The sequence below is a fragment of the Myxocyprinus asiaticus genome, chromosome 23 (genome assembly GCF_019703515.2).
Source record: "Myxocyprinus asiaticus isolate MX2 ecotype Aquarium Trade chromosome 23, UBuf_Myxa_2, whole genome shotgun sequence".
In the NCBI taxonomy this organism is placed as follows: domain Eukaryota; kingdom Metazoa; phylum Chordata; class Actinopteri; order Cypriniformes; family Catostomidae; genus Myxocyprinus; species Myxocyprinus asiaticus.
In genome coordinates this window covers 35,946,047-35,970,076 of record NC_059366.1, presented here as the reverse complement: position 1 = coordinate 35,970,076, position 24,030 = coordinate 35,946,047, and the positions used below count along the sequence as shown (strand labels likewise).

General features: G+C 39.1%; 1 protein-coding gene across 3 annotated transcripts in view; it reads left to right on the top strand.

The window, feature by feature from the left end:
* LOC127413890 (mitogen-activated protein kinase kinase kinase kinase 5-like) overlaps nucleotides 1-24,030 on the top strand; it is a 75,994-nt gene that overhangs the window by 35,352 nt on the left and 16,612 nt on the right. For all 3 annotated transcript variants that reach the window (XM_051651451.1, XM_051651449.1, XM_051651450.1), the window contains exons 4-22: nucleotides 6,158-6,248; nucleotides 6,437-6,501; nucleotides 6,621-6,676; nucleotides 6,782-6,829; nucleotides 6,917-6,959; nucleotides 7,046-7,118; nucleotides 10,959-11,090; nucleotides 11,313-11,375; nucleotides 11,534-11,615; nucleotides 14,519-14,638; nucleotides 14,884-14,962; nucleotides 17,450-17,508; nucleotides 19,029-19,096; nucleotides 20,202-20,246; nucleotides 20,322-20,364; nucleotides 21,092-21,299; nucleotides 21,794-21,879; nucleotides 21,999-22,040; nucleotides 22,203-22,287. In XM_051651451.1, the coding sequence (XP_051507411.1) occupies nucleotides 6,158-6,248; nucleotides 6,437-6,501; nucleotides 6,621-6,676; nucleotides 6,782-6,829; nucleotides 6,917-6,959; nucleotides 7,046-7,118; nucleotides 10,959-11,090; nucleotides 11,313-11,375; nucleotides 11,534-11,615; nucleotides 14,519-14,638; nucleotides 14,884-14,962; nucleotides 17,450-17,508; nucleotides 19,029-19,096; nucleotides 20,202-20,246; nucleotides 20,322-20,364; nucleotides 21,092-21,299; nucleotides 21,794-21,879; nucleotides 21,999-22,040; nucleotides 22,203-22,287 (1,488 nt within the window). The remainder of the gene's footprint in view (nucleotides 1-6,157; nucleotides 6,249-6,436; nucleotides 6,502-6,620; nucleotides 6,677-6,781; nucleotides 6,830-6,916; nucleotides 6,960-7,045; nucleotides 7,119-10,958; nucleotides 11,091-11,312; nucleotides 11,376-11,533; nucleotides 11,616-14,518; nucleotides 14,639-14,883; nucleotides 14,963-17,449; nucleotides 17,509-19,028; nucleotides 19,097-20,201; nucleotides 20,247-20,321; nucleotides 20,365-21,091; nucleotides 21,300-21,793; nucleotides 21,880-21,998; nucleotides 22,041-22,202; nucleotides 22,288-24,030) is intronic.

Sequence of the window (24,030 nt, the reverse complement as noted above, 5' to 3'; positions counted from 1 at the left end):
TGTCACCTTTACTGTAATCCTCATCAACTGCCCTTTCCGTAATGCCACCTCATTTGAAAACCACAATAATTTTCCATTGTTTTAAATAGACATCAGTGTTGTCATGGGACATGTGATAGCGTTAACACAGTTTCAGTAGGAATTTAAGCGAATCATCTGTTGTGGTGGTGGGGGCGTTGTCCGGAGATGAGAACGGTAAGGATCATCACCTGGCAATGATTGTCTCAAACAGCTGTTTGTCATTGCAGTTAGAGTTGGAGACGAATTTAAGAGCAAGCCAGACACCAGTGAGGAAGAGAGAGAGCTACCACACACACCCCGAGACTGTGTTAAGCTGTGTGCACTGAAAAGCATGATTATTGAGTGAAGTGCTGAAAAGCCAATTTTGTGTTTTAAAATAACCAACGGAGAACCTCCTTGTGTATGCCGACTTGAGGAAAGCCATCCTGCAACGGGTCAGCCAGACACCCGAGCAGCTGCGCCAATGCTTCTGCTCGCTGACCATTGGCGAGCATGGTCGCCTGTTTGCCTTTGCCCAGCAGCTCTGGGACGCCTGCCGGAGGTGGTTGCTGGCTAAGCAACGCGACGTCGGAGCTGTGATCGACCTGGTGGTACTGGAGCAGTTTATTGCTCGACTTTTGGGAGGGACGGCGGAGTGGGTCCAGTGCCACCGCCCGGCATTGCTCCAAACGGCCATCTAGCTGGCAGAGGACAGCCCGACCGATATGGGATTTTTGAGACCAATACCGATTTTAGAGGGGGAAAATTCACCGATTACCGATATGGTGACCAATATAGCTAATTTTTAGCTGGAATGAAAACAGACCTTTTCTATGTGGATTGTGCACCGATTTTGCACCGATGACTATGCAAAGGTACTCAGAAGGCTGCTTTCTTAAACAAATATTTTTATCAAAGAATATTTGACATTATTATTACACACTGTCAACAAATTCTAGAAATGAACACTGAGAAAATAAAGAATAAATAAAAATACAATAAATATAAAAAAAAAGCTTAATAAACATCAGTACTGTTAGTATATGTCAATTGCTGACCATTTAAATAAAGAATAAATAAAATAAAATAAAAATCAGTACTGTATGTTTAATATCAGTCAATTGCTGACCATTTAAATAAAGAATAAATAAAAATACAATAAATAGCTAAATAAACATCAGTACTGTATGTTTAGTATCAGTCAAATGCTGACCATTTAAATAAAGAATAAATAAAAATACAATAAATAGCTAAATAAATATCAGGGGCCGGTTGCACCGGCTATACGTACGTTACAGCTTAGCCTAGTTGTGGTGTAAATGGGCAGTAAGTCACAATTTACGCTCTGCTAAATATTTGAGCGTTGCACCATTAAATTTGGGTAGAACATAACCCTACGTATAAACTAAATATATACGGAAGCCTCCGACCAGGAGTAACTGATGGAATAAAAAAGCAGACTGATATTTAATGACATCAATGAGCTCATGTTTTGGTTGACAGGCATCAGTCCTTTCGACATATATGATGATGTTGGCATTTACACTCGTTTACATTTACGAGAGAGAAAAAAATCGTACTTTTAAGCGGCTCTTCAGCATGAAACCGATCTAACGGTGCCGTTTTTAGGGTGCATTGCCCAGTGTCAAGTTTCAACACATTCAAAATATATATATAAGATATTAAAATGAATAAATGTCTATTTTTCCAGCCTGTTGTATTAGTATTTATCACCCATTTATTTTAGTACATTTCCTATATATTATTATTTACACAGGGCAAATATACTATTTATTAAATCTACTTTTATTACATATCCTATTTTAATGTCTGGAAAACCAGACTTTTAAATATTACATATGCAATATACATAATATTAATAATATAATATTACATATCACAATACAACGACTGGAATTGTTCAGTTGAAGGGGGTACCAAACTGTGAATCCTGAACAAAACAGTTTGGTGAATACATGTTTACATGCTGACAAGGTATGAAAGTAGCTATGTGGTTAACTAGTTAGCTGTAAGCTCATTGCCACGGAGAGTAAAAGATGGACTTTATTTACTTTCCAGCATTGTGTCTCACCAACTAGGTAACAGCATAGCGTGAAATCAACACTCAACAGACACAATACACCACCACACCGTTGTCTGCTGAGCTGCAAAAAGATGCTCTGATGTTTACCTTTCAATCTGCTACATCAGGGGTGTCAAACTCAGTTCCTGGAGGGCCACAGCCCTGCAGAGGTTAGTTCCAGCCCTGCTCCAAAATGCCTCCTTGTAATCTTCAAGCACTCCTGAAGACCATGATTAGCTGCTTCAGGTGTGTTTAATTAGGGTTGGAGCTAAACTCTGCTGGACTGTGGCCCTCCAGGAACCGATTTTGACACTCCTGTGCTACATTACTTACTGCACTGACAAACTATAGCTGGGTAACAGGAAACAGATGTGAATGTGATAAACATGAGTGACATGGTTGTCAGGGACAGGGTTAACATTATATTAGTTATATAAAATGATGGGGTCATGCTATTCTCCGCGGCATCCACGCACAACTAACCACGTGCCCCACCGAGAGCGAGAACCACACATTATAGCGACCACAAGGATGTTACCCCATGTGACTCTACCCTCCCTAGCAGCCGGGCCAATTTGGTTGCTTAGGAGGCCTAGGCTGGAGTCACACAGCACACCCTGGATTTGAACTCCAGGGGTAGTAGTCAGCATCAATACTCGCTGAGCTACCCAGGCTCCCGTTTTCCACTTTGTTAAGGGAAATTTGTTTGGATGAGTCCTGTAACAGAGCGTCTCGGTGTGGGATTTGTGATTCACTTGCTGGTTAGGTGGAGCCGGGGCCATCTACGTCAGTTCTGCGTCAGGATGATGTAAGGGAGGGGGAAGTCTCGGCTTCCCCAGCCCTTAGAGGATTCCCCACCGGGGAGCCATTAGAGCGGACGGCACACAGGCATTGATTTGTGTTGGTTCTGGTGCCTCTACGCAACATTTAAGCACGTAGTGTTGCGGAGGCACTCTTCAGAATTATCTCCCGAGTTGGGATTCCGAAAGAAAATTGGGAGGAGGGACCTTCAAACAGCAAAAACGAAATTCAATATGTTCTTGACCTGAGAGCAAAACTCCACACATTGGGGCAGCTATCACAGGAGATTTGCTACAGGCTCAAGAATGTCAGTCCTGGCTGTATAACAGGGGAGCTTGGCTACAGTAATTTACACAGGGAGATAAAGTCCTTGTATTACTACCCATATCAAGCTCTAAATTACTCACAAAGTGGCAAGGGCCCTTTGAGGTCACACGAGGTACACAATGATGACTCTAAGACATTATAGATGTTACAGTTTCATTTTCTGTTAATGCATGATTTTCTGTAAAGCTGCTTTGAAACGATGTGTGTTGTGAAAGGCGCTATACAAATAAAAATGATGACACGGCGAGTGTCATGTGTATTTTGTTGTTCTGTGTTTTTCATGTCTTATTTTGAAATTCTAGTTCCTGTTCCCTAGTCATGTGATGTCCTGTTTTCCCACTATGCTCATGTGTCTTGTTTTCATTGGTTTATTGTTTAATTATCTTGTTTAGAGTTCTGTTTGTTCATTGGTTTATGTTCTCCCATGTCATGTATTATCCCTCATGATTTCCATAGTCCATTGTCAAGTATTGTTGAATGTGGATGTGTTTTGTGCTTCATAGTCAAGTCAAGTCATTTATGTTTTGTTTTATACTCACATTTGGATACTGCACCTTGAAAAATAAACTGCACTTGGGTTCTCTTTACGTCATCGTCTTCGTCATTGCCAGCGCACATCGTTACAGCGATTTGGGGAAGTAGATTATGAGGTTAAATGAACGGATGGGGCGGAGCACTGCAAATTTACCACCTCAACCTCTTAAAACCGTGAAGGGAGGTGGTCCCTGTGGCTTTGGCAATGGTGTTACCGGAGAGGGAGGAGCTCGGGCCAGAGGTGAACTTAAAAGCCAATCGCGGCACCCCTGTCACTTGCGGAGACCACCTCCAGTGGGCGGTCCTCACCCTTTGGTACTACCTCCTGGGATGGGCTTTCAAAAAAATATTAAGCTGTGTGCGCTGAAAAGCGTGATTATTGATTGAAGTGCTGAAAAGCCAATTTTGTGTTATAAAACAAATACCGTTTGAGTTGGATTCACCATCTCCCGCTTCCTCCTTGCAACCCCATTACGAACTTTGTTACATCTGTATTTATGAAAGAGATGGAGGGAAACTCCTCACACTCACAGGCATTATTTAGCATCACAGACGAAGAGGGTTAAGAGATCAAAGAGTGAGTGACATGGGACAGAGAGGCTCTCTTAGGAGTGTTAAGAATATGGGACTTGAACCTGTCAGTCCTCACCTGATCAAAGTTTAGAGCCCTGAAAATCACCTCCATCTCATGATCATCATAATAATAATACTAATCCACCTAGTGTTGTCACGTTACCAAAATTTCATTTTTCAAATATTATTACATTGTTATTCTTCAATTTCAGGCTTTTATTAATTTCACTTTTCCAGATAAACGGTTTGCAACATGGCCCAGTGTGATCAATGAAGACTTTTTAGTCACGTCTGAAATCTCATCTCTTTATACCGGTCTTTGAGTCTGACAAATGAAATGTAGGACACAGTTTTGGAGTGTTTGTATTTTAGATTACTGGTGTTTGTGTATGTGGTCATTTTGAAATCATATGTTTTAAATTGTATTTCTGTGAAGCACGTTGGTCAACTCTTTTGTTTTAAATGCGATATAAATAAAGATGAGTTGTGATTAAAGCGCAAATGCTGTGATTTAATTATATAAATATAATTTTACATGTGCTGCGTGGTTCACAGTGGATTAGTGCTCTGCTTTGTCATCTCATACAACGTACTTTGAATGTGTGAAGCCGATGTTAAGAAACATTCATGTTGTATGAGATGACAAATGAGAGCACTAATCCACTCTAAAGCGCATATTACATGAAGACCATATATTTATATAATTAAACAAACAAATTTCTTGAACAACTTTTCAACTCAACTTTATTTATATAAAATTTAAAACAACAGAGTTGACCAAAGTGCTTCACAGTAATAAAATGTAAAACATAACATTTCACACTAGCACTTTTGGTTCGCACCCGATTTCAAATTATGTCAGAGTTCGGTTCGTTTGTGTGGTGTGAACGCTGTTTTCCGAACTTTGGTGTGCACCCGTGAACCGCACCTGAGTCCACTTGAAAAGGTGGTCTGAGGTACGGTTCATGTGAACTCCGGTGCAGGTTTGCTGCTAATATAAACACAATTATACCAAATTGCGGAAGTGAACCGCTATTGATGACATATAATTCACATCTTTGCAGACTCCCGATTGCAATTATTATGGTTTAATGAATTTCTCACAGCTTGTGTCCAAATAAATCCCCTTCAGAGAGCAGCTCACATTCTTCACATCTCTTGCAACACATCACATCATTGCACATTCAATGCATCCGTGGTAGACAAACATAAGTTTTGTTTTGTGCATGTAAAGTTTTGGTGGTAAATCCAAAGAGATAAATACTTTAATTGCACCATGAAGCTGATATCTTCTTGAGTTGTTGCCTAGTTACAGTGGTAAACAGCTGCCGCTTGTACTCACATTGATGATGTAATCGGACCGCAGTTCGGACCCAAAAAATATGATGTGAACAGAGGCCGGCAGGGGGAGGGGGGAGCCTAAGATTGCAGCCTTTAGCGGTTTAATAAATCACACTAGGACATGCCACGATTTTAATTCGATTAACTGCCCATTTCAGTGTAAAAGTGGTAGCAGATCACGCATTCAAAATAAGCCTGTGAGCATTTTAAAGCTGTCGTGTCTGTCATAGTGCACGCTGGTACCGGATAGAGTTGGTGATAGGTACTACCGGTACTGCTGAAACACTGGTATCATTACATTGTTTTTATTTTAGTAACGACTTGGTAATGAAGTACCGGTAGTTTTGACAACAGTAAATCCACCCTCACTCTCAGTACTCAACATCTACATCTCTTATCTCTGCTCAGTCACATGTTTCGCTTTTTCATTTCTCCTCCAGCCATCATTTGTATCTGACTAATTACATAATATATTCACACACTCTCTTTTTCTGTTAGGTGATGATTTCTCAATCATCCAGCAGGAGATTTTTATGGTGAAGGAATGCACCCATCACAACATTGTGGCTTACTTTGGCAGCTACCTCTGGTAACACTTTTTCTATAAATGATGGTTTTAGGTGCATACTTAAATTTGATTGGAATATAAAACTTATTTTGAAAGCACTCAAGACTGTTGATGGTGTAGTTGTAGGCATACTTACATGTTTTAGCTTAAATTACCCTTATTTTTCATTGTATACCTATCTAAAGATCTCTCTCTCTCTTTCTCTCTAGCCGTGAGAAATTGTGGATTTGTATGGAATACTGCGGTGGAGGGTCATTACAAGACATTTATCATGGTAAATCAGCTGTACTTGTTTACATTGTGTTTATGTGTCTGTAAATGTCCATGTAGAGTATACAACATACAATTTTCCCTGTATGGTATGCTGAAAATTGTTTGGATGTTCATATGCAGTTACAGGTCCCCTCTCAGAACTTCAGATTGCCTATGTTTGCAGAGAGACTTTACAGGTAAGATCCTTCGAACACTCGCGTAGTCTAATGCTGTGCAGGCATTCTGTGTTTTTATTAATTTAAGACTCCAAATACGATGAGAAGATTTGTGTGTATGTTTAGGGTCTGGGTTATCTGCACTCCAAAGGGAAGATGCACCGAGACATTAAGGTAATGCAGCACCATAATTCAGAAATGTAGACTTACTGATCACTGTGTGTTTTCCCTGTTTCACACACTGTCCTCATTGTGTAATAGGGGGCAAATATTCTGCTCACAGACAATGGAGACGTCAAATTAGGTGAGAGGGTCACATTGTAATTGCAGTGTGTGTATTTGTGTGTTACTGAATTTGAATTCATGAAATTGTTTTTCCACATTTTGCAGCGGACTTTGGAGTAGCTGCAAAAATAACGGCCACCATGGCAAAAAGAAAATCCTTTATTGGGACACCCTACTGGTAAGCCCTGCTCTGAATATTTGTGTTTTTAAGGGAAAGTTTACCCAAAAATTATTATTCTCTTCTCTCATCATTCACCTATCCTTCTTGTTATTCCTAACCCATATGTCTTTCTTTCTTTCAAAGAACATAAAAGGGGATGTTAGGCAGAAAGTTAGTCACAAACATAAATAAATTCACTTTCATTGCATCTTTCTTACCATACAATTAAAGTAAATGGAAACTGAGGCTTTCCTAACATTCTGCCTAATATCTCTCAGCACAAATCTTGGAAAGGCTAAAAAAATGAATGAAAATCCTTTGTTAGACAAAACAGAAAAAGTAAACACATCACAGTACAACATCTATGCCCCTGTGGCTTCAACAATGTGGAAAATGCGGATAGAATTGCATAATCCAAACGGAGAGCAAGCCATGCGGATCTGGGTGGAATTCAGGCAGTGACATTTTTGGCAACCAAACATTTAAAGCTTTCCAAAAAACTAAGAAGCACAGCAATAAATACCACATTTAGGACTGGACGGTCCCCTCAGGATTTCTGTTAATCTGAGGTGGGCAGCTACAGCCAACTATTGTAGGCCATCACACAATCGAGTGTAAAAGGAAAGTCATATGCAGCACATGTGAAGTCCGTCTCATGAGGCCTACTAGTCCCTACTAGTTCCAATGAAGCACGGTTTAATAAAATACTTTGTGTTTGCAGAATGGTACATTCCCCTAGAAACATAGAAGCTGTGTCTCTAAAAACTTATAGAAGGAGTATGTATTTCTGTGTTTGATAAATTCTGATAACTGGGCACAGCAGCATGGAAAGCACTTTATCAAATTATGTTGCAAAATCATAGCCCTTTTCCAACGACTTGGTTCGGGGGTGGGTTCCTGGGCCGGTGCAAATTCTCGAACTGATCTGCGCGTTTCCACCGCAGAAAAGGATGTTCCGGAGCGGAAAAACTGGTTAGCTTTCCTTACACTCTTCTCATCTTATTTTGTGCGTTGTTTTGTTTAGTAAGAGCAATGCTCACTTTGTTAGGAAGATCACGGCTATTTGTTAAGTAAACCGGTGGGATTCTCAATCAAGACATAAACATAATATTATATGTTATGACAAAGATCCAAATATAACCATCTGCTGCACCTATGTTAATTACGATGATTCCTCTGTTCCACAGTTTATTGTACTTAGCAAGTTAAGCCACTTAAAAAAAGTTCATACAAAATAATGTAATCGTTGTCTGTCGTCTTGAGCGTAGATGTCATCTCTGGCAATCTTATTGTGCAGTGTAATAACATTGAAATGCATTACTCTGAATGTTTAAATACAGGTGCATCTCAATAAATTAGAATGTCGTGGAAAAGTTCATTTATTTCAGTAATTCAACTCAAATTGTGAAACTTGTGTATTAAATAAATTCAATGCGCACAGACTGAAGTAGTTTAAGTCTTTGGTTCTTTTAATTGTGATGATTTTGGCTCACATTTAACAAAAACCCACCAATTCACTATCTCAAAAAATTAGAATACATCATAAGACCAATAAAAAAAACATTTTTAGTGAATTGTTGGCCTTCTGGAAAGTATGTTCATTTACTGTATATGTACTCAATACTTGGTAGGGGCTCCTTTTGCTTTAATTACTGCCTCAATTCGGCGTGGCATGGAGGTGATCAGTTTGTGGCACTGCTGAGGTGGTATGGAAGCCCAGGTTTCTTTGACAGTGGCCTTCAGCTCATCTGCATTTTTTGGTCTCTTGTTTCTCATTTTCCTCTTGACAATACCCCATAGATCCTCTATGGGATTCAGGTCTGGTGAGTTTGCTGGCCTGTCAAGCACACCAACACCATGGTCATTTAACCAACTTTTGGTGCTTTTGGCAGTGTGGGCAGGTGCCAAATCCTGCTGGAAAATGAAATCAGCATCTTTCAGCAGAAGGAAGCATGAAGTGCTCCAAAATTTCTTGGTAAACGAGTGCAGTGACTTTGGTTTTCAAAAAACACAGTGGACCAACACCAGCAGATGACATTGCACCTCAAATCATCACAGACTGTGGAAACTTAACCCTGGACTTCAAGCAACTTGGACTATGAACTTCTCCACCTTTCCTCCAGACTCTAGGACCTTGGTTTCCAAATGAAATACAAAACTTGCTCTCATCTGAAAAGAGGACTTTGGACCACTGGGCAACAGTCCAGTTCTTCTTCTCCTTAGCCCAGTTAAGACGCCTCTGACGTTGTCTGTGGTTCAGGAGTTAACAAGAGGAATACGACAACTGTAGCCAAATTCCTTGACACGTCTGTGTGTGGTGGCTCTTGATGCCTTGACCCCAGCCTCAGTCCATTCCTTGTGAAGTTCACCCAAATTCTTGAATCGATTTTGCTTGACAATTCTCATAAGGCTGCAGTTCTCTCGGTTGGTTGTGCATCTTTTTCTTCCACACTTTTTCCTTCCACTCAACTTTCTGTTAACATGCTTGGATACAGCACTCTGTGAACAGCCAGCTTCTTTGGCAATGAATGTTTGTGGCTTACCCTCCTTGTGAAGGGTGTCAGTGATTGTCTTCTGGACAACTGTCAGATCAGCAGTCTTCCCCATGATTGTGTAGCCTAGTGAACCAAACTGAGAGACCATTTTGAAGGCTCAGGAAACCTTTGCAGGTGTTTTGAGTTGATTAGCTGATTGGCATGTCACCATATTCTAATTTTTTGAGATAGTGAATTGGTGGGTTTTTGTTAAATGTGAGCCAAAATCATCACAATTAAAAGAACCAAAGACTTAAACTACTTCAGTCTGTGTGCACTGAATTTATTTAATACACGAGTTTCACAATTTGAGTTGAATTACTGAAATAAGTGAACTTTTCCATGACATTCTAATTTATTGAGATGCACCTGTATATCCTCAAAGACAGGAGTAAAAGCTGTACACAAACACTGTGACAGGCCATGTTTGTGGACAGGTGAGGTAGTCACGTAAAAATACCACGTAGCCACGTAACCCATTACGTAAGGTCAATGAAAAGTGCGGGCAGTTTGTGATGAACCAGCCCGAGCACTGGCCCATCACGAGAACCATTGCAGTTTCGGTGGAAAAGGGCTATCAGTGTCATGGACATGAAAAACCTGCAAATATTTTGGAATCTTAAACTTGTGTTTTCCAGGCCTGGAAGAATCATGAAAATTAACAAAATCTTAAAAGTCAGGGAAATTTCTGTAGTGATTATTATTATTTTTAGCTGTGCTCAGCTCTACAATTTTAAATCGGCTATATATTGATTCAAACTTGCTCGCCATAATTATGTCCAATTTGTGAGTGAATTGTTCTTCTAAAACACTTTCTTGTTTCTTTTCAATGAATTGGTTGAATGGGTTCACAAATTAGTCTAAATTATTCATCCGCAAATGGATCTGAATCAAAATGAATTTTACAAACCCAGTTATTACAGACAACTTGAAGGGTCTTTGGTCAAAATTAATTGGTCAAAAAGTGTGGGAACACTGGAGACAATTGTTTGAAAATAGTTTCTTTAGTAAAAACAATGTATAAAAGTTTAGGAATTTACCTAGCAATATTTTTCATATGTGCAATTTTTCAACTCTATGTAAAATACAGTGAAACCTGTGAATGTAAGATTAACTCTTTAAAAAAAAAAAAAAAGACATTAAAACAACCTTTGTGTATATTGTGTTTTTGTATGATTAATTGAGGATTATTTTTGTGTGTATTTTAACTCACAATTATTTCATATTTTATTATTATTATATTTAAATAATTTATAGAATATTTTTATATATTCGAAAGGTTTTTATGTATGTGTAATTCTGTGTATTATCTGTGTGTGTGTAGGATGGCTCCAGAGGTGGCGGCAGTAGAGAAGAACGGAGGTTATAATCAGCTATGTGATATCTGGGCTGTTGGAATCACATCGATAGAGCTGGCAGAACTACAGCCCCCAATGTTTGAACTGCATCCCATGAGGTACGCTCACACTGCAGTTACTAAGTTGCCAATCAGCAGATGGGTTTTACTTAAATAATTTGCACCAGGCTTCAGTATTGCTGTGAATTTCATAATTTAATTATACACATAAATTGAGCCAAGATAAATCATTGCACAAGTTAGACAACCACCACATCCTCACATAATTACTTAGATTTTTATTTGATATGAAAATCTCTCTTTTTTTGTATGTATATGCAGGGCTTTATTTCTGATGTCTAAAAGCAACTTCCAGCCTCCCAAGTTAAAGGACAAGAATAAATGGTAAGTCTTTCTGGTGTTTATGTATGCGTATTTGAGCTATAGAGAAGTAGAGATCTATAGTTTGAGCAAATGCAGTGTATAAACATCAATCTCTCTCTCTCTCTCTCTCTCTCTCTCTCTCTCTCTCTCTCTCTCTCTCTCTCTCTGCTCTTCTGCAGGTCTACAACATTTCATAATTTTATAAAAATCTCTCTCACTAAGAACACGAAGAAGAGACCAACAGCTGAGAAGCTGCTCACGGTAAAGACTTCCTTGTTGTAAAGAACATTGTTGTCTTTTATCATACTGCTGTATTTTTTATATACATGTATTTTAATATTTTATTAAATCAATAAGCCACTTGAGGGTGTGTGTTAGGTGTGCATTTGGGACAGATTTCAAGACTTCAATCAGATAACGGCATTTTCATACATTACGTTTATCATATACATGGCATGCAGTTTCACAAATTATCTGAAAAAGTCATGGCATTTATAGATCGTGTAAAGGAACAAACTTTAAACTAACTTTTGGATCTTTATTTTTATTAAATAATTCCAAGCACTACACTGACAATAAAGCATTAGACATTTTAATTAAGAACCTCTGAAAAACAAAGTGTACCTTTAGCAACAACAAAACCCCATTGTTTTAAATATATAGAGAGCAAATAAACATTACTCAGACACCTGAATGGTTACAGGCAGGTGCTTAAAACAGTCAAATGTAAAAAGAAAAAAAAAAAGAAAAAAAAGGAGAACATATGTTCCACACACCGCAATAGATCGCAAAAATCATTATAAAATACACACAGCCACACTTCTTCAGTTATAATATCACTAAATATCACTATTAGACCGAATGTAGCTACTTAAATATAATGTATCTTACAAGCTACAGCTATGTGCAAGGAAGTTTTCTCTTCTGTCTTGATATTTTTGAGACTCGCAATAATTCTAAAATACTCTTTGAAATAATAATAGCGAATGTTTAGTGTTAGATTACTTACTTTTATGAACGTAAAACTTCCACAAGAAAAATGATTGAATAAAAACTGAATAGGAGTAATTCCACATCACTGGAAAACTGAATTAAACAAAGTTTTGAACCAGTTAGACACATCAGACTAAAATGTGACTATATACACAAGCAAGTGATCTGTCGCTGCCAAATCGTAAAAAAAGATTATTAAAATAAATTTTTATTCCGCGATTGACATCACCTGTGTGTGACATCGCCATGCTGTGATTGGTCAAGAGGATCAGCAGTGGGGACTTTTGCGTAATAGTCCACTGTTGAGCTTGCACTGATGCCAAGTACTCCTTGCTGCAGACTGTAGCGCGATGACGTAGTGGATCTAATCCCATGCGTATCAGATTTTAGTGACGTAGTGGATGTTTTAATGCGCATGCGTATTCACATTTTAATGTTTTGTTGTATTACTGTAGCGTACTTAATGGTCATTAATATAGTATATATTCATATAACACACACAAACACACACACATTTATATATTAGGGCTGCACAATTAATTAAAATAAAATCACGATAAGACATTGTGTGATTATTAAACCACAAAGGGCTATGATGATTTAATTAAATTAAGTCTATGCACGCTGCTTTGTCATGTCTGTATTGTGTATAAGAATTATTATAGTGTATTCAGAACGGTTTTGTTCTCCACAACTCCATCTCGTGCTCAGAGTAACAGATGTGCTCCATTCTGTTCCGTGTGCTGAGCGCGTCATTTTTAAAGTGTTCCAGGTTCATTTTAATTTCACTTTTGCATACTTCCCAAGTATTTTTGACCACTACATGTTAAAATACAAATACAAATAATTCACCCCATGGCATTTATGTACGGTGGAGATGTTAAAATGAGGAGCACATTATAGTGAGTAGTATGAGTATATTGCTTAATTCATACATTTGTTTTCTGTGGGTGAAGAGGAAAAACAAGGAAAAGTAATTTACAAAATCCATGGTTATGATCATTTTTAAAAGCTAAGCTAAACAAATGTCTCAGTGTAATACTTTAATACTAAGTAAATATACTTACTGTAATGCATAAAAACCAAAACATCCACTACGTCACCAAAATCCACTACGCAGATGTTTAGATCCACTACGTCATCACGCTATAGGACCCTCTCACTGATGCGGGCTCAGCCGAAGGGCGCATTGAGGATGCAAAGGGTTCACTATTGAGCACCCCTTGGAGCCCTAAAATGTCAAATGGGACACCCTACGGTCTCGTGGACTTGGTGGGAATGTGCAAATGAAGAACACGAGACCGCAAGTCCACATGAAGTGTGCCATTTGGGACAGGGCCTTACTGTGATTTTACCACATTTAAAAGGATAGTTCACCCAAAAATGAAAATTCTCTCATCATTTACTCACACTCATGCCATCCAAGATGTGTATGACTTTCATTCTTCTGCTGAACACAAACAAAGATTTTTAGAAAAACATCTCTGCGCTGTTGGTCCATACAGTGCAAGTGAATGGTGACCAGAACTCTGAAGGGCTGAAAAACACAAAGGCAGCATAAAAGTAATCCATAAGACTCCAGTGGTGAAATCCATATCTTCAGAAGCGATATGATAGGTATGGGTTAAAAACAGATCAATATTTGAGTCCTTTTTTACTATAAATCTCCACTTTCACTTCCACATTCGTGTATATTGCCATCTACTGGTTGGGGCTGGTCAAATGTGGAGATTTATAGTAGAAAAGTAGATAAATATTGATCTGTTTCTCACCCACACCTGTCTTATTGCTTCTGAAGTTATGGATTAAACCACTTAAACTATTGGAGTCATGGAGTACTTATCTGCTGCCTTTATGTGCATTTTGGACCTTCAGAGTTCTGGCCACCATTCACTTGCATTGTATTGACCTACAGAGCTAAAATATTCTGATAAAAAATCTTTGTTTGTGTTCAGCAGATAAAAGACATTAACATCTTGGATGGCATGAGGGTGAGTAAATGATGAGAAAAGTTTCATTTTTGGGGGAACTATCCTTTTAATGGGTTTTATTATAATCTATTGTACTTGATTACATTCCTCTGTAATTCAGAATGGTACAGAGGCTACATTATAAGCCACCTCTAACATTACATCATCTGTGTGTATGTGTTTGTTTGTGAATGCGTGTAGCACTTATTTGTGACTCAGACAGGTTTGACTCGACGGTTAGCTCAAGAGCTGCTTGATAAGATGAGCAATCCAGATAATCATCAGTCCCACTACAACCAGGGAGATGAAGATGACCTGGAGGTAACATACATCAGCTGTGTGTGTGAGAGTTTGTGTGTATGTCTGTCAATGTGTTTGTTAAAATTGTGAAAATGATATGTTACTTCATTGGTAGGATTAGCCTATAGTACTTGAGCTATATGTACTGTAAATCTTAGTCTATAATTAGCAAATATTACAAAAAAAGAGGTCCCCATGTTTTGTCTCCATTTCAATATGTGTGTTTCTATCATATGTAGTTTCACAGTGTTCTTTCTCTCTTCAAGCCGCTTGCAGAGCGTCACACCATCCGTTCGTCTCGCAGCAAGAGCTCTCGTGCTGAAAGAACCCAGTCACAGATCAACTGTACGTATACACCTATCAATCACACACCTACATAAGATGATGAGTGCTGTCCTGACAGTTTGGTGTCTCTGGTGGTTACAGATCTGGGTAACAGATCTGTTGTGTTGGTGTTTGTCAGATGAGAATGTGTGATATTTCACAGGTTTCTGTGAGTTTTTAGTGTGTGCTTACACAGTCAGTAAAAAGATTGCCCACGCCTACTCTTTTTTTGATTACTGTTTTTTTTTTTCTTCCAATTAACATTTTTTATTGATTCAAAAATACACAACAGAGAAAAACACAACACATACACATTGAATCAACATTTAAAATATAATCCCCACTAATATCCCTCCCCAATCACCAACCCCACCCTGACCCCCAACGAACACCCCTGTGGTCACATATACACACACACAAAAAAAAATAATAAACATATATGATTAAACTAAACTTCTCTCTCCCCATCCCCTCCCCGAAAATTAAAAAGTTTTTTACATTTTAGAATAATTTAAGTCATCAATATTTTTTGTGTGTGTTTGTGTGTGTGTGTGTGTGTGTGTGTGTGTGTGCTTGTTTGGTGGTAGTGACTGGGTGTGGATATGTGTAAGAAGGTATTTTGGAGCAAATACAGTGCTGTGAAAAGGTATTTACCCCCATCCTGATTTCTTATGTATTTGTGTATATCTCATACTAAATTTAAAAAAAAAAAAAAAAAAATCTAACATAAAACAAAGGCAATCTGAGTAAACACAAAATACAGTTTTTAAATGATCATGTTATTTATTGAAGCAATTAAGTTATCCAATACTAACTGGGCCTTTGTGAAAAAGCCCCTTAGTTGCTAAATCCCCAAATCTATTAAACTGCACTCATAATGGGGGTTCAGATGGACTAGACACACGCAGCCCTGTTCAATCAAATCAACACCTAAATATAACTTTTACAGCAGCATGAAGTTGGCTAAAAGGTCTCACGCAGTAGCACATTATGCCAAAGTCGAAAGAAATTCCAGAAATGATGAGGAAAAAGGTGACTGAAATACATCAGTCTGGGACTCCGAAGAACCACAGGGAAAGCCATTATCTACAAATGGAGAAAACTTGGCACAGTAGTGAACCTTCCCAGAAGTGGCTGACCTTCCAAAATTCCTCCAAGAGCACAGCGACGACTCATCCAGGAAGTCACAAAAAAGCCAAGGACAGCATCCAAGGAACTGCAGGCCTCTCTCACATCAATAAAGGTCACTGTTCATGATTCCACTATCAGAAAGACACTGGCCTAAAATGCCATCCATGGAAGAGTGGCGAGGTAAAACCACTGCTAACCCAGAAGACATTAAGGTTTGTCTGAATTTTGCCAAAACACACCATACCTACAGTCAAGCATGGTGGTGGTAGTGTAATGGTGTGGGGATGCTTTGCTGCTTCAGGGCCAGGGTGACTTGCAGTAATTGAGGGAAACATGAATTCTGCTCTCTACCAAAAAATCCTAAAGAAGAACGTCCGGTCATCAGTCCATGAGTTGAAGCTCAAGCACAACTGGATTATGCTGTAAGACAATGATCCAAAGCATAGGCGTAAATCCACCTCTGAATGGCTGAAAAAAAGCAAAATTAAAGTTTTGGAGTGGCCTAGTCCTAACCTGAACTCGATTGAGATGCTGTGGCAGAACCTTAAACGGGCAGTTCATGCTTAAAAACCCTCCTATGTGGCTGAACTAAAGCAGTTCTGCAAAGAAGAGTGGGCCAAAATTCCACCACAGCATTGTGAAAGACTGATCTCCAGTTATCGGAAGCATTTGGTTGCAGTTGCTTCACAACCAGCTATTAAGTTTAAGGGGGCAGTTAGTTTTTCACATGGGTTATGTAAGTGTTGGATAACATTTTTGCTTCAATAATATATATATATATATATATATATATATATATATATATATATATATATATATATATATATATATATATATATATATATATATTTAAAAACTGTATTTTGTATTTATTCAGGTTGCCATTGTTTTACGTTATATCTTGTTTGAAGATCTAAAACAATTTAGTACGAAAAATACACAAAAATAGAAGAAATCAGGAAGGGGGAAAATACTTTTTCAAGCACTGTAATCTGCATTTTTGCATTTGCCAGTGAGAGCACTTTTACTCTGCTACACAACCCAAACCACAATTATGATACCTAACTTTTGTTGTTAACATTTTCTTAGAGAGAGAGCGTTTCCTCTACTTGTTAGTTTAGATAGAAATGTGCAGCCTGAGCCCCCCTGTGGTGGAGGCGTGGTACTACATGTTAGTAATTCAAACTTTACATTATGTAGCTGCTCTTGTGCAAACTATGCATTCATTTCAAAACCCGTCACATGAGCAGAATGCCAAAGACGAATGCAGGGTGAATCAAATAAATTATTGAAATTATTTGTCTTAGCAGTGGCATGCAGGGTTAATTTGTTTATTGCTGTAATAAGATACATTTTTCTCTCATCTCTATGTTCCAGTTGATAAGATTCAGTTTGAGCCCCCTATGAGAAAAGAGACGGAAGCAAGCACTGAGATGGTGAGGGAAACATCACAGCTGTCTGAATTTAAACACCCATTAACAGAATCGGCCTAAATATAAATAGCACTGCATTACAAACAAATAGGATGAGTTGAAATTATTTTCTTTGATAATCGACAGTGTGATATATGCAGTACATAAAGCTAGTTTTATTTAATCCGGAATATTCAGTAAACGTCTTTGTGTCAGTAGGTACCTGAACCAGTCCATGTTTGATAAGCCAAACATACATTTTCCATGCATAACAGAAATCTGCATGTGTAAATGCAGATTATTTGCACAGATCAGTTGTGTATTGAAACCTGACTCATGTTTTCACAAACTAAAGCCTATGTAAGACAAGTTGTGCTTCAACCACTTTAAAATGGTTTTGAAAATGAATTTTTTTAAACCAGTTATGAAAATGAATTTTGTTTCATGTAACATTAAATAGTCATTTGTAGTACAGTGTAGGGTTAAATGCCTTTCTCAGGGCCATAATTGCAAAATTTCATGGTTCGCTTTTTGTGGGGATCAAACCAGCAACCTTCCATTTACCAGCCCTGAGCTTTAGCCACTACAGCACATCTTTATAATGTGGACAGCACCAAAGATTGTGGTTCTGAGAGCATTATATGGTGCTTTAAAGGTGTTTGAAGAGGATGTACACTGATCAGCCACAACATTAAAACCACCTGCCTAATATTGTGTAGGCCCCCCTCGTGCCGCCAAAAGAGTGTCAACCCACATCTTAGAATAGCATTCTGAGATGCTATTCTTCTGACCACAGTTGTACAGAGCGGTTATCTGAGTTACCGTAGACTTTGTCAGTTTGAACCAGTCTGGCCATACTCTGTTGACCTCTCTCATCAACTAGGCATTCGCGTCCACAGAACTGTCACTCACTGGATGTTTTTTGTTTTTGGCACTATTCTGAGTAAATTCTAGAGACTGTTTTGCATGAAAATCCCAGGAGATCAGCAGTTACAGAAACACTCAAACCAGCCCATCTGGCACCAACAGTCATGCGATGCTCCAAATCACTGAGATCACATTATTCCCCATTCTGATGGTTGATGTGAACATTAACTGAAGCTCCTGACCCGTATCTGTATGATTTATGCGCTGCACTGCTGCCACACGATTGGCTGATTATATAATCGCATGGATGATTGTTGGTGCCATAAGGGCTGGTTTGAGTATTTCTGTAACTGCTGATCTCCTGGGATTTTCATGTACAACAGTCTCTAGAATTTTCAACGAATGGTGCCAAAAACAAAAAACATCCAATGAGGGGAAGTTCTGTGGACGGAAATGCCTTGTTGATGAGAGAGGTCAACAGAGAATGGCCAGACTGGTTCGAACTGACAAAGTCTACGGTAACTCAGATTACCGCTCTGTAAAATAGTGGTCAGAAGAATAGCATCTGAGATGCAGGTTGGCGTTGTTTTGGCGGCACGAGGGGGACCTACACAATATTAGGCAGGTGGTTTTAATGTTGTGGCTGATCGGTGTATACTTGCTGTCTTTATGTGCAGGACATGACTAAAGACAACGACTTCTCATCCCCCTGGAGCCCATCTGCTGATGGCCCCATTACCTCCAGGTAGCCATTAAAAGTCGTCATTATGACTAACACTTTAGGAATTGCTTCCCTGTACTTTCTGCATGATCTCTCTGATGTGCCCTTGTGTCTTTACACACTTCCTGTTCCTCCTAATGCCTATCTGCAGAATCTTACTTGAGCTCTGCTGTCTGTCTGGTTGCATTCCCTCTACTTTGACTGTTCTGTTGTTTTCTTTCTTTACCCCTTTTTTCCTTTCCTGTTTCTCTTTGTGTGCTCCTCTGCTTGAAGGAGTCTTCTCAAGAGCGTTGAGGAAGAGTTGTTTATACGGTAAAGAATTAGTGTGTTTGAATAAAGCCATTGGTTTATAAAGCTTTTATTTAACTGATCCATGTCCTAACCAAGCACAGCATTAAACATCATGTTCATGGACAAGTAATTTTTTCTCCATGTTGAAAGCTAGAACTATGCTTCACAGTCACAGCCATTCAGAACAGATTTGATGTTTAATACACTGTAATGTTGAGGGATTGGATTGTGGACCAATGAGATTTCAGATTTACAAACAGAAAAAAGAAAAACGTGTGCATTAACCCTATGCACGAAAGTGCCAACCGCCGACAATCCCTCTAAACTCAAAAGGTCCATGAAAGCCCACGAGCCCCCACGACAACTTTGCCATCGGATTACCCAGTTTCGTGGCTGGTTAAGACAAAGGGATTAACATGGAAGAAATTAGCTTGTTGCTTTATTCGTTGTACCTTGTTGGGACATGGTGTTAGAGGTCAGTTCAATTCATTTTCAATGTATAGCATGTTTCACATGTAAATATTGTTTCAGAGCAGCTTTACAAAGAATAGTGTCTTAGAGACCCCCCAGTGAGTAAGTCAAAGTTTACAGTAGTAAGGAAATCTCCATAATATTTTTGAAACTTGGGAGGAACCAAGACGCTGGGGAAGCCCTCCTGCTCAGACTGGAACATATTTAAACACAGCACACAAAACCTGTAGATTAACTTCCCCCCTGGAGTAAACCAGGGTTCAGTGTTTTTCTGAACAGCAAATAGGTGATGGAGAAGGACTGTGATGTCAGTAAGTCAAAAACTCATGTCTGTTTCTCTCTGTTTTCTCTCTGTCTGTTGCTGAAGGGGGCACATGTCTCCATTAGAAGATGCCTTTGAGGACGTTGTTCTGTAAGTGGCACTGTCACTCAGTAGTAATAATTTCCCTTTGAAACCAACCAGCTAATTTCTCCCTCCCTCTCTCAGCTCGACTCTTAAACAGGGAGTGCCGCCACCTCTGCCTCCCAAGGTAACTGTGAGTTTATGTACATGCACACCTGTCGACATGTAGATTTTTTGGCATTTAAAATGATAGTTCAAAAATTAAAATTCTCTCACCATTTACTCATCTTCATGCCATCCCAGATGTGAGTGAATTTCTTTCTTCTGCAGAACACAAATAAAGATTTTTAGAAGAATATTTCAGCTCTGTTGGTTCAGATAATGTAAGTGAATGGTGACCAGAAGTTCCAAAAATTATATAAAGGAGGCATAAAAGTAATCCATATGACTCCAGTGGTTAAATCAATATCTTCTGAAGCAATATGATAGGTGTGGGTGAGAAACAGATCAATATTTAAGTCCTTTTTTACTATCAATCTCCACCTTTGACCAGCTCTAACCAGTAGGTGGCTGAATGTGAAAGTGAAAGTATAGATTTACAGTTAAAAAGGGACTTAAATATTGATCTGTTTCTCACCCACACCTATCATATTGCTTCAGAAGATATCGATTTAGTCACTGGTGTCTTATGGATTACTTTTATACTGTCTTTTGGGGCTTCAAAGTTGTAGTCACCATTCACTTGCATTGTATGGAACAACAGAGCTAAAATATTCTTTTAAAAGTCTTCGTTTGTGTTTTGCAGAAGAAAGAAAGTCATACACATCTGGGATGGCATGAGGGTGAGTGAATGATGAGAGAATTAAAATTTTTGGGTGAATTATCCCTTTAATTGAAATAGACTTTCTCGTCAGCCCCCTCAGGTTCAGGCCAGCAGTATTTCCGATGAGTTTGGCGGCTGTCAGACGGTGCGGAGGTTCCCGGGTTCTGATAACGGGCCGGTACCGGTGGCTCATAGACAGAGCACACCTGAGAGAGGAACCAAGACAGACCACAACCAGTCTGACTACCTGTCTGTGAGGGTCAGCAGCCCAGGCCTGCTCTCGCACACTGCTGACCACGGTAACACACACACACACAATATTGTAGTTCATTAGTTAGTTAATAGTTTACTGCAACCATTTTACAACCAAAAACACTTTCCTCTATCTCTATATTGAGGTGTATTGTTCAGTTGATAGATAGTGTACAGTCAGCCAGTCATTATTGCAAATCAATCTGACAGGGTGGTCAGGACTCCGATGTGAAGCTGACAGTATCTCGCTTTTTAAACACCTGATTACATATTTTTACTTATTAGATAAATAAATAAATGTGAATATGAAATATTAATTTGACTTCTAATGTTCTGATTTATTAAGTGAGGAAGACACTGTGAAGAGATGCGAGAGATATGAAACTAACATTTAATTTGTAGCGGCCTTTACACAAAATATTTGACTGCAGAATGCTGCCATTGATCATTTACAATCAAATATTCTAAAAAGCCATGTAATAAATATTTGAATATTTCAAATAATGTAACAAAAAGAATCTTTCTCTCTATCCCTCTTTAGAGGAGGATTCAGATGGAAGTGTAAATGGAGATGTTTCAAAGTCGCCTCCCAGTCGTCCCCAGAGGAAAGAGAGAAGAGACTTCCCTGTAAGTGTGTCTGTTTGTGTGCGTCATCCTGAGTGGTTGAATGTGATTGTAGGTAGGGAATGTTGTTCCTCTACTTAAATGAGTTTTCTGTGCTCAAAAGTCTTATGCTCTTTTCATAGAAACCTGCTATTAACGGCCTCCCACCCACGCCCAAAGTTCTGGTGAGTGACATCACACACATATCACACTGAATATGCTGAATATGTGAATATCTCCCCATTTTTCTCCATGACTCATTGAACATCTGTTTGCTGAGTCCATTATTGTAATTTAAGCTCACATAGTATATCTGTCTGTCTGTCTGTTTGTTTCTGTGTCTGTAGATGGGAGCTTGTTTCTCAAAGGTGTTTGACGGTTGTCCTCTTAAAATGAACTGTGCCACTTCATGGATTCACCCAGATACTAAAGGTAAAGGCTCTGTGGGGGATCTGTGTCATTATGATACAGGGTTCCCTCGGTCACAGAAAACCTGGAAATATCAGGGGAGATTAAAATTGAAAAAGGCTTGGAGAGGGTCACGTGACGCCATGCAAGAAGCAGACGTGTGAGCTCTGCGCACTTTGCTAAATTTTGAATTATTTTCATGTTATAATCTGGTGAAATTTGATACACCCAGTTACACATTTGCTCTTCGAGGAAAAACATGGCAAAGACGTCAAAATCCTCGGGTGCTGGAGACATTAAAAGATACTTACATGTTCAGGATGAAAGCCCCAACAGGCCTACAGACCGGGGACTCGATTTGGATGGCGCGGCGGGAGAGGAGATCCAGCGTCAGTTGTCCAACATGTTGGTGATGCTGATGAAGGTTCTTGCTGACTTGGAGGATCTCGCTGTAATACGTTGATCGATTACGGCGATGGAAATAAAATTCTCTGAGTTAGTTACAAGAGTGACTGATGTTGAGAGACTGTTGAATCGATTGTCTGGAATCTTCGGAGAGGGAATTAACCGCTAATCCGCCCGCGACCAGAGTTGATTTGGAACATCTCCTTGAAAAGCTTGAAGATCTTGAGAATAGAAGCCGCAGGAATAACATTTGAATTGTTGGAATTCCTGACCATGAGGAGGGCAGAGATATGGTGAAATTACTAGACGAGCTTTTCCCGAGTCTGCTCGACATAACAGGCCATAAACTGGAAATCGAGTGAGCTCACAGAGTCCCAGCTCACAGATCTTCTGAGGGAGAAAGGCCGCGATCAATCCTGGCCAAATTTCTGAGATCATCCGATAAAGATCTTGTGTTGCGCCAGGCGAGGAGCAAAGGGAAGCTTTCTTACCATAATATTTTCTTGTTCCCGGACTTTTTTGCGAGTTCGACAAAAGAGAAACGCGATCGGTTCAAGGAATGTAAGAAACACTTACATCAGCAAAAGATCACTTTTGCTCTGTTGTTTCCGGCCAAACTGAGAATAGAAACGAAGGACGGTCGCAAAGTATTTACATGTCCCAATCAGGCAATGTCTTTTATTGAATCAATGGGTGAGTAAACCATCAGATGTTTCTCATGTGAGTGGGTCGACTCGCTGTACTTACTCTGGCTTTTGAGGAAGCTAGGCGTCATTTTAGTTTCTTTTTTCTTTTTGTGTTGGCTCCGCCGAGCGACTGGAGTTTGTTTTGTGAATAACACTTTTCCTTAAAGAAACTTTTGCATTGATGGAAGATTACTTTTGCATTGAAGTTCCCGGCCAGTTTGAGAGTGGTTACTATGGATGACCGAAAAATATCTACATGCTCACACAAAGGATGTCTTTTATAAAGTTTACGGACCGAGTAAGTCATGGTATATACTTTTATTCGGCCTCCGAGTGAATTGACTCGACCATCCGGGGAACCGGGATGCCGGTTTTGTTTCTTTTTGTATTGGTTCCGCCTAGCAGCTGGAGCATGTTCTATTGAATAACACTGCTTTGGAACAGCTGTGGATTAATCTGTTCATTCTTTGTGCTTATCCCTCCTGCTGGCTGTAGTTTGTTTTGTTGAGTATTTTTACGGAACATTGGAATGATTACGTCATCTGCTGAACTCATAACAGCTGGCTCACTGAACATTTGTTTGTCTGTCCAAGGAATCTGAATGGTTTTATATCAGCTGAAATTTGTTTTGTGGAAGTTCACACCTTTGAGACAGTTCTGTGAATGGATCTACATG